An 11,574-nucleotide genomic window follows, 5' to 3' on the forward strand; every position below is an offset into this window, starting at 1 on the left:
AACACAGCCTAATTTTCATTTTCGGGTGAACTAACCCTTTAAGGCATCAAAGAAGTTTCCCGTATGAAAACTATAACACAGTTTGTCCCGTATTCACAGGCATACGCCATATGACCACCAGACCATACGAGTAACAAATTCTCAATTGATAATTAATGTATAGCCTGTAAAATAAAATACAGAATAAAATACTGTAAAATGTATAGCCTGAATGCACTGTAAGTCGCTTTGGATAAAAGTGTCTGCTAAATGCATAAATTATTATTAATTAATTTATTATTATTATAATTAATTATTATTCATTAATAAATTGCAGAATTTCACAGAATGGATTTAAATACAGCTAAATGTGTTAAAGGAATGGTTTTCCAAAAAAATTATAATTCTGTCATCATTTACTCACTCTTAAGTTGTTTCATACCTGTTTGAACATCTGTCTTCTGCTGAACACATAAGAAGATATTTTGAAGAATGTTCATAACCAAACAGTTGCTGGTTGCCAACTGGAAGTCAATGTGGACAGTGGAATCCTCTGCCGGCTGCTCCTGTTTCACAGCAAGCAGGACTCGCACTTACGTCCGCGATTTGATTTTGGCAAATCAGTTTGAGCGAATGCAATTTATTGATCATGAGCCCAAAATTTTACAAGGCAGGAAAACATTTAATCTACCTGAGGGGAGACGTCTTTCACGTTTAAGTGCATAGAAGTTTCATAGATGTTCAGTTGTTGCTTTCAAATTTCTTGCCATTTGTATGTATGTAATTTCACCTCCTAAATTCACCTAATTTCACCTCCACTACACTACTTGTGCAGTCACGATTTTAGAATGGTACAATTTACTCAGGCCGATTACTTTTTTTTTTTTTTTGTATGACATTAAAATTATTTTTAGAATATAGGTTAAGCAAAACAAATGTGATTATTTCTGAGAACTTTTTAACTGCAGGCAGACATTAATAATAGATTAAAAAATGTATAATAGAAAGCGCAAAGGTGGCGATGAAAAGGCCAGTAAAATATATTTTTTTTTAAACAAAGCTTTAGAAAAATATAATGAATTACAAGTCTGTAGAGAACAGTGCGTTATTGCGGACTTATATACTGAAGTTTTAATTACATTATTGTAATAGCTGTAGTCAGTCGTGAACTAAAGTGGGCCGTTCTAAGGCATGAAACTCCAGGGCTGAAAATGACTCCCACTCCGGCCCTGTTTGGGCCCCAGGTTATCTCAGAAATTATGAAGTGCACGTTTTGAGTGAATGAACATGCAAAAATCTGGATAGATATAATAAATATGAGTAGTGCATAAGTGCAGCATCTTGTTTATGCCAGCAATGTTTAAACGTTTAATTGCCAGACCAGGGTTATTTAAAAAAAATACAACTGAAATAAACCTTATAATAATATAAACATAAACTGAAAAAAAAAAAAATTATTTCCGCAAGTTGCCAAGGCAGCATTTGTAACGTTCCTTTAGTATAACTTGTATTAAAATAAAAATAGGCATATTTAAAAAAAAATAAAAAAATTGCACAACAAAATTACTAAAATTCTAACTCAAATGAGAATGGAAAATATAAAAATGAGAACTAATTAAAAAATGTTAATAAAAACTAATAGTATCTGAGTGATACTAAAATAGACATATCCATCTGCATCTTGAGCTTGCATACTTTAGCATAGTTATTTATTCATTTAGCAGACAAATCAAAACCATTTTACGACTCAGAAATAAAACAAATGTTATTCATCCAAGATATATTTTGATTTTGATTTTAATGTGAAAATATGAAGGAGAGTTGAGCAACATCAAAGGAGAAATTATGAATTTCTTTCATGCCTTTCACCTCAGTATTCAGACTCAGTATTAAAAGTCAATGTTTAAACGCTTTGCTTGGGCTGAAATAAAATATACGCTTTATTTAAAAAAATTGTTGTTAAAAAATGGCCAATAAACAGGTCTGTATCAAGCATAAAGGGCTGTCATGAGTCCATTCTGCCCGATTCTTGGTTATTTTTTTCTGAACATTTGGACAATCTTTTTTCTTCAGCGTGTGCATTTATAGTTTAAGTATAGCTCCTTGCACAGGACGTGATGTGTGCACCTGGTTAACTGATGGATATGGGGTGTGCATGTTTTCTGTCAATCCAAGTTCCTTGAGAATGCAGAAAAACTGACATGTCACTGCTGACACTTGATCTGAATGTTGTGAATGTTGCTACAGGTTTCATCTTACATGTCTGATCATGTCCTCTGCACCTTGGCAGTCAAGATAAAAAGGGGGGGGGGGGACTTAGTACTTGTTTTTTGGGCTTGCACAATGGGAGAGTTTAGTGGAGCATTTTGTGTTTGGCATTTAAGGAAGTAGCATTTAAAAAGCACTTGCTTCTACCATTTAAGTGGCATCTGAAAGGCACTACTTTCTCAACAAATTGCAAGTTTAATACACTTACAAATGGTTTTATCATTAATTAATTAATTTTTATTTATTCATTAACTTTTTTTTATTATACCAAATACAGTACAAAGAGCTGTACATTGTACAGTGTGTGTGTCTTTGTATTCAAGCCATGCCACATAACTTCTCACTAGCGTCCCACAGTTTTTTGGCGATTCCATCATCTCTGGCCTCGGGCTTGACTTGCACCAGCTGACAGTCAGAAAAGTATCGTCCGCTCAGGTGCTCGATGTTCTCATGTAGTGCGCAGTACAGCGTCGTCTGAGCCCCGGACACCGGGTCGGTTGCCCAGAACTTGCTAATGATGGCTTTGATAATGCACATATGCCATTCATTGATGTCACGGGTGAGCTCTGTTCTTACCGACCCTGAAACAGATCAAACACAGAAAACAAACCGTAAGAGGGTGAGAAATGGATGCAAGAGGCTAGATGCTTCTGACTTTTCCCTGTTTTTTTGTTTGTTTGTTTTTTGGATTCCATGTATTAAGGACTTAAAAGATCTTAAATTGGAGCAAAAGTCTTAAGTTCATAAAGTCATGGCATTAAATGTTTTGTCCTGTTTTCCAATACAAGTATCTGAACATCCTTAATTCACGATCCATTTAATTGAGATGCAAACTGAAGATATGCAGCCTTGTTTAATTGAGAAATTGAACAAAATTAAGGGAATTAAGTTGATTTTTCCGGTCTGTTGATATTTCCCTTTTTATCATAAATTCACTTCATGTTGATACAATTCTCAGAAAACAAGACTTCTTATGTCATTGCTGCATCTACTTTGAATGAACTCAAAAACTACAAAAATGAGGAAGAACATAATTTTTGTACAATGTGATCAGAAGATACAGTAAAAGTTATTTCCATATTCTAGTTAAAGGGGTCACCGGATGCCCATTTTCCACAAGTTGATATGATTCTTTAGGGTCTTAATGAAAAGTCTGTAACATCGTTTGGTTAAAATTTCTCAGTGGGAGTGTAAAAAACACCCTTTTTACCCTGTCAAAAACAGCTCTTTTCAGAGCAAGCAGTTTTGTAGCATTTTCCTTTAAATGTTAATGAGCTCTGCTGACCCCGCCCCTCTCTTCTGAGCTGCTCTCTGAGGGACTGTTTACTTTAGCTGCATTCATCGTGAAACTTGCTAATTAGCAAATTATTAGAAAAGGCGATTTGCAAAGATTCATTAAAAAAACCTTATACTCACTTCTTCTGTAGGTAAAGCTGGATCACGAATGATTCGCGCGAACATAGACACATTTATGTAGATCGGGGGGCGTATTCCCTTCAAAAACAAACGTAATCCACTGTGTCTTCAGCGGCTCAGATGTCGGGAGTAAATGACGACTGCTATGTTCATTATTACATCCAACAACAGAACACCTCAATCGCTTAGGAGTCATTCTTGTCTACATCTGCTCCAGCGGTGAAACACTGGCGGACTGATGACAGCTCACTCAGGGTGGGTCTAAGGTAAGACACCAGTCCAGTCTGTGCTGAAACGCCACTGTCAATCAAACTATCGTGGGAGGGGCCTGTCTTTGTGATGTCACACAGACAGGCATCTGAGATCGGCTCGATTTGAGAAAGGGGTAAAGATTTTAGTATATAAAAACAAAAACACTGGGTGGATTTTTATCATTAAAGGGTGGTTGTGTACAGACACTGCCAACACACATTTCAGTTCAAACAACTTGTAAAAGTGCATGTAGCATCCGATGACCCCTTTAAGGTATTTTATGTGTATAATTAATTAGTAATGGAGATAGGTTGGAAGTTGTATTTTCTAACTATGAAGTGCTGCTAATACTCCTTGTGTTCTCCCTTGACATTTGCATTAAGAGAGCATACTGACGTATTGTGTTTGTATACACTTTAATTTATTCCTTACATTTTCTTCAGTTGATCTTGAAAAGGACTTACATTTTCCTTCATAAAACTTGCAGAAAACTTGTGATTTGTGGCAACTTTTGTGGTAATAATATCTCATAGCTAATGTTTCTGCAAAGAATCACTGAAGAACCTTGTTGCACTGCCATTAAAGGAGTCATGACATGGATTTTTTAAAATATGTTCTTTGAGGTGCACTTATAATGTTAATAAAGTTTTTGCACAAAAAACAAAAACAAAAAAGCAAATACATGGAAAAATTATTATTTTCAACCCGCATTCTGACCCTCTGTCTAAAATGACCTGTTTTAAGGGGTGTGTCCTTTAAGGCTGGTCAGGAATCGGCCACTATTATGATTGGCTAAGGTCATTGCACAGGAAACAGTATGAACACCCCCTCACTATTGCATGTGAGTGTTTTGACAACATGATAAAAAAAATGGTAATTTCTGGACAGAGAAGTAAGAAAATATTTTAACGGTTTGTGATGCAGCTGCAATCAGATCATGTAACCGCTTCATCTTTCAACAAATGTTTCTTTGTGAACTCTCCATGACACTGTACCTCATTTACAAAACAAAATACTCCAAACAATCCTCTAACACGAGCTGGGATGCCATTAAAAATAAACTATCCGCTTGTTCCTTATGCTGGGATCCTTCTGATATCTGTACAAAGATGCAAACGAGCTGTTTAAACCAAATGCGTCAAAGCGAACGTTCTTTCACTCCATTTGTCCTGACGACAGAATCGAGCGTGTGGACTGTCTTTATCTGTGGACTTTATCTTCAATAAACAAGCTACAGGTAGTCCAAAATGCAGCAGCTAGAGTCCTTACCAGGTCAAGAAAATATGATCATATTACCCCAATTTTACAGTCTCTGCACTGGCTACCTATTAAATTCCGTATCAGTTACAAAATATTATTACTTGCCTATAAGGCCCTTAATGGGTTAGCTCCTGCGTACCTAACTAGTCTTCTACCACGCTACAATCCATCACGCTCCCTAAGGTCGCAAAACTCTGGACTTTTGGTAGTACCTAGGATAGCAAAGTCCACTAAAGGAGGTAGAGCTTTTTCGCATTTGGCTCCCAAACTCTGGAATAGCCTTCCTGATAACGTTCGGGGTTCAGACACACTCTCCCTGTTTAAATCTAGATTAAAGACACATCTCTTTGGCCAAGCATTCAAATAATGCATCTCATAATCTTTTACTGCAGTTATATCTGATCAAATGCACATTATTATTATTTAGTTTGGGTTAAACAAATAAATTTTGCTTGGTTGGAACAGCACCTACGCTGAAACAACATACAGAACTACCACATTTTGCTATAAGTTTGATTGCATCATATAATAATTGCTGTTAATAGTGTTCATCGTCTGTTTGATTACGTCTATTTTCCTAATTAATGCTGTTCAGTTGCTTTGACACAATCTGTATTGTTAAAAGCGCTATATAAATAAAAAAAAACAGAAATAGACTGTGTCAGAAAGTGAATGAGCATCTCTATACTGTATCCAGTGTAGACAAGATAGCGACAGTGATTGTAATTTCAACGAGCCTTTTTTGGAGCTTGATTAAATAAATGCTTTGTTTACAATGAGGAGGATGTTTTAAGGTATGAAACTTAAAGGATCTTTTAATGGTACAAAGACCTCTTATATACAGTACCAAAAGATTAAGGCAAATTTGATTTCTCATGTCTTGACCCCTTTAAACATTACATGTTTGTTTTACATTTATGAATAGTTTTTGGCAAATAATATTCACATATTGCAAACTCTCATTGATCACTAACCTGGATGGAGACTGTAGCATGTGACGTTGGTTCCCTCCAGTCTCTTGGCCAGTTCATGGGTGAAGAGCACATTACAGAGCTTGCTGTGGGCGTAGGCCCTGAATAAATCGACGTCAGACGATCCCAGAGCGAGCTTCTTGTGTGTGTTGATGCAGTCGAAATCAATAGTGCCCAGATCATGACCACAAGACGACACGTTGACCACCCTGCTTGGCGCATACTCCTTGAGACGCTCCAACAGAAGATTGGTCAACAGGAATGGACCGATGTGATTGACACCGAGGATCATCCCAAGGCCATCTTCAGTGCATCCTGGAGCGGCCAGTGCTTAACAACACAACAAACAGGTATCAGTCATGGTATCTCAAACCACAGCTTACACTTCCAGTCAAAATTTGGAATAAGATTTTTAAATGCTTTTGAAAGAAGTCTCTTATGCTCAAAAATACAGTAAAACATTAATATTATTACAATTTAAAATATATTTTTTTCTGCTGTAATATATTGCAAAATGTAATTAATTCATGTGATGCAAAGCTGAATTTTCAGCAGCTTTTCTCAGCATACTGTTGTGGAAACTTTCAGAGTTAGATTGAAGTAATAATAATTATATAAATACTAATTAAAGGCACAATATATAAGATTTTTTTATTAAAATATCCAAAAACCACTAGAACAGTGTTATATATTTTGCTGACTTGTGTACTTACATTATCCCAAATGTTTCGAAGAATGTTTAAATCCAGACAAATAAGCAATTTTAACTAGTGACACGGAGCGTGTCCATAGTGTCATTGTGTCACCTGCCAATGACGTCATAAACCCTCGATTTCCGTTTTGTAGACGCTTTAATATGTTGTGCGTTTTAATAGAACGGTGACGACCGCACAGAGTAGCATTATAACCAGAGGCGGACAAAGTACTCAACTCCATTACTTGAGTGAAAGTACAGATACTGCTGGTCAAATATTACTCCATTAAAAGTAAAAGTTGTAAAGACAGATTTTTACTTGAGTAAAAGTACAGAAGTACTTACTTTTAAAAGTACCAAAAGTAAATTTCCTTTTTTACGTCAATGCACTGTTTTATTGTTGTACGTAATACTTGCAATACTTCTGAAGCAACTTAGAATACATTACACCTGCTGAATACACTGACTAGCTTGTAGTATCTTTGGAATAAAGAGCTTTTAGAATGTTAAAAAACCTATGGGGAAAAAAACAAAACATAAATAAATAAATAAATATTTAACACCCCTACCCACCCCCACAAAAGCAGGATGGTAGTGATCTCACACAGTTCTGACAGTGTGTGCACACATCTATGTGCAGCCATTCATCCACATTTGAACAGAGTGAAACTGCTGTAAATACAGACTGATAAGGAAGAAAATAAAATCAAACCTGCTCAAGTAAATGTACTTAATTACTGTCCGCCTCTGATTATAACAGAACTTTCAAATGTATCTAGTAGGATAAAACAGCGCTGCTTTTTTCCCCCACATACGCACGACCGGAAGGAGTGGAAGCGGTCGACCGTGGCATAATAAAAGCTCCGCTGCTTTCGAGCCATGTGTCACGCTCGTTCAGCGGCCTCGTTTCGCTTCTACGGCTTTTAGCCTACGTGCCCTCTAGCGGCGAAAATTACATATTGTGCCTTTAATGAACCTAAGAATTTTTATAATATATATATATATATATATATATATATACTGTATATACACACACACACACAATTTGCAACAAAAAAATAATAATTGTAAAAATATTTCACAATATTACTGTTTTTACTGTATTTTTGATCAAATATATGCAGCCTTGGGTGAACATAAGTGATTTTAAAAACAATAAAAATCTTAATTACCTCAAGCTTTTGTCAGGTAGTGTATGTATGTTGACGTTAACCTTAGGTTTAGGAGCTGGTTAGGTTTGCTTTTTTAATTTTACCAGCGTTATTGATGAGCAGGTCCAATCTGGGCTCAAACTTGAGGAAGGTTTCGGCAAAAGATCGGATGGATTTCTGACTTGCAAGATCCAGTTGCATAAAGATCACAGCATCATTCCCAGTTTCCTATTAGGAAAATATCAGAATGTTTTATCAGACACAATGTTTGTGCAATAGATAAAGCATGAAGTTTTAGCTTAATTAATGAACCGGGACAAAACGATTTTTCATGTCTTCAGTGTTTAATAGTTTAGTCATTACTAACACAGTCACAGAGGTCTCTAGAAATGTTCACTGTGACAACTAGCCCCGGTCTTCCCAGATCAGAGTAGAATCTGAGCTGTCACTCACCGTCCTGATTTCTTGTGCTGCCGCTTCTCCTCTCTGTTTGCTGCGGCAGGCCAGAATCACTCGGGCTCCTCTCAAGGCCAGGTCTGCAGCAGTCGCCTTCCCAATGCCAGTGTTGCCACCTGTCACACACAACAGATGGAATATGTATTCTTTGTTGTTCCAGCATAGACAGGCACAGAGTCATAGCTTCATGTATTTGCACTCGCTGAACTTTATTTAGAGCAGTAATACTTTACATTTTGACTCCAAAGCCCCTATCGTCCACGTCCCAAAAATGTATATTCATTATAATTATGCACATGGCATTTTAAGATTTCATTAATTTACGTGACTTTCCTGGGTCTATAAGTCACACTTTTCATTACAATATTAATTTAAGTAATTTGAAATAATCTTAAGCCTCCCCTTGCAAGTTTCATAAGGGTTTGTAGTAGCCTAGGTTTGGTTGCTTTTTTTCTACTCCAGAAAACTCTGTTTTGTATTATCTATTATTTGTATTATAGCCTATGACATGGAATGCATTTGTTTCAGGGATATATTAGTAGGCCTATTACTGAAATAGTTTTTATTAATATTTTTAATTACCTTTTATTTTCTTAATTGCCAATAGTTGAGCTAAAAGAACAACCTCTGAGAAATCTTGCAGTGTAAACTTTTGAAGAAGAAAAAAAGTCACCTACCAGTTATAATGACCGTTTTCCCATATAGTTTGGCAGTGCCGTTGAAGGTCTTCCTATGAACAAAAATCCTATGACCAACAAAATATGCAACCAATAAAATTACAATAAATAAAATGAAAATCATGTTTGCGGTTGTGAGCGCAGAAGTCAGATGTCTTCGCCTGATCTGCGCTAAACCTCGATCTTTCATATACACATACAGAAACTGAATAAACAGTCAAGCCACGCCCATCTGTAAACGCTGCCTGATAGTCTGGAATGTGGGTGTTATAACCATAGATAGCCTATAGCATGCAGTAAACCTGCGCAGTTTAAAACATCTGGAGCTCACATCTGCCCTTTGAATACAAGGCTCTCCACATGTAGAGCTGAACGGGAAAGTTATTACTGGTTCTGTCCAGTAACTTATGGTGACCGAGAAGTGCAAAACAAATCACAATTCTGAAAACAAAATAACAAATTACAAATGCAAATGCAAGTCCAAAAAACTAAATAACAATTCAGAAAACACAACAACAATTCAGAAAACATTATAACAAGTCAGAAAACACAACAACAAATCCGAAAACAAATTAACAAGTCAGAAAACACAACGACAAATCAGACAAACCGGAAGAGGTAGGTATAGTTTGAGACAGCGCCATTGGTTTGGGATTACTCACCGCTGACTGGACGAGACATCTGTCAATCAGCGTATCCAGGAAGAACCAGCCGAAGAACAGCAGAGTCGTGGTAGAAAGTTCGGAGATGGTATTAAAGTAGCTCAGTTTAAATGTATTGTATGAATTGCCCTTACTATGGACTAAAAAATACGGAGTGTATATTTACATTTAGTTAAAAGTGGCTGTAAAACATCAGCTCCAGTGGTGCAGATGAATAAGCGTGTGTCGTTGGCTTTTTGATGCGATCGACCCGGGTTCATCCCGCCTTTTGCCAAACTTTTTTTTCTCCCTTTTCAAATCTTGTATCACATCGTAAAGGCATTTATTTTCAATAAAAATTAAGGAAATAATCAAAAAGTTGAAAATAAAGTATCGGGTAGGGTTAGGGTAGGTGTAGGGAGGGCTTTATTGTACCAATAAGGTGGCATCCATTTAATAATTAAAATTAAAATTATAATTTACACTCAATACGTTATTATTGCATACTGTTTTATAATGTACTACAATACTGAAGTGCAGATAATTGCCACTATTTGCAACAAGTAGTATACTTGATAGTAGAAATCCTGCTATTTTAACATCAATGGGTCTGTCCAGTAACTAATGATGAACGCGCAGTTTGCAGAGAAGCATTTGCTCACGGTGGACTGTCTGACTTAAAGGGACAGTTCACCCAAAAATCATTTACACTCCCACAAGTTGTTCCAAACCTGTAATAATTTCTTTCTTCTGTTGGGCATAAAAGAAAATACTTTGAAGAATTTGGGTAACCAAACACACACAAGTTTCTGGTCCCCATGACTCTGATAGTAATTTTCTCTACTATGGAAGTTACTGAGGACCAGCAGCTGTTTACTTACCCACATTCTTCAAAGTATCTTCTTTTGTGTTCAACAGACAACTTTATGCAGGTTTAGAACAACCTGGGTAAATTATGACAGAATTTTCATTTTTGGGTGAACCATACCTTTAAAGTGACAGACACATCAGTGTTTCTAAAGGTATAGGCCTATTGTTTTATTAAAATTTGGATATCCAGTTAATATAATATTTTAACAATTAATTTTAATTGGGTGTCCCTTATTTTGCCTCGCTGAAGGTGGCAACCCTAGTCAGAAAGTTCTCGGATTTCATAAAATAATATGTTAATTTGTGTTCTGAAAACGAATGATGGTCTTACAGGTTTTGAACGACAGAATTTTTTTTGGGGTGAACTATCTATCCCTTTAGACCTTAACCAGGTTAGATACCAGAATTTTACGTGGATGAAAACAATGTGGTGGTGGACAAACTTACAGTCTTACAATGGCATGCACTATATAAAGGTCCTATACTCACAACTGATTTATGGTGTTTTTATCTACTGAAAGGTTTTTTTTTTTCGGAAAGATGTTTCATCAGCTGAACAATAGGTAGTTGTTAAACAACAGTACAATACATTGAACACACTGTACTTCTATCTCTCACATAAATATATACATAATAAATAATCATATAAAAAAGTAAAAAAAATGCTAAATTATTTAGATAAAAATGGGATTACATAAATAAATAACATAATAAATTACATAATAATTTAGTCCTAATTTAAGCAAATAAATACAATTATTTACATAATAAATAAATAATAAACGGGGGTCGTGAATGGGTGTCCCTTATTTACCTGTATCAGTGAGCTGCGTTTCGGGCCGATGACGTCACTTCCAGGGAGGCATGCCCAGGGCTGCGTTCAGCCCCGACAAAACGGTGCAAAACGTTTTTTAAACGGAAACGGTGGTGCGTTGAACA

At 36.1% G+C, this 11,574-nt stretch overlaps 1 protein-coding gene across 1 annotated transcript; it reads right to left on the reverse strand.

Annotated features, from left to right (window-relative positions):
• Positions 1–2,554: 2,554 nt before the first annotated feature.
• LOC107678639 (dehydrogenase/reductase SDR family member 13-like) lies at positions 2,555–9,326 on the reverse strand. The gene is made up of 5 exons (XM_016473986.1): positions 9,125–9,326; positions 8,445–8,563; positions 8,096–8,219; positions 6,150–6,476; positions 2,555–2,828 (listed from the first exon to the last, which is right to left on the reverse strand). The coding sequence occupies exons 1-5, from the start codon at positions 9,312–9,314 to the stop codon at positions 2,566–2,568; spliced, it is 1,023 nt and encodes a 340-aa protein (XP_016329472.1). The 5' UTR covers positions 9,315–9,326; the 3' UTR covers positions 2,555–2,565.
• Positions 9,327–11,574: the final 2,248 nt, after the last annotated feature.

This window comes from Sinocyclocheilus anshuiensis, unplaced genomic scaffold (genome assembly GCF_001515605.1).
Source record: "Sinocyclocheilus anshuiensis isolate Anshui unplaced genomic scaffold, SAMN03320099.WGS_v1.1 scaffold877, whole genome shotgun sequence".
Lineage (NCBI taxonomy): Eukaryota > Metazoa > Chordata > Actinopteri > Cypriniformes > Cyprinidae > Sinocyclocheilus > Sinocyclocheilus anshuiensis.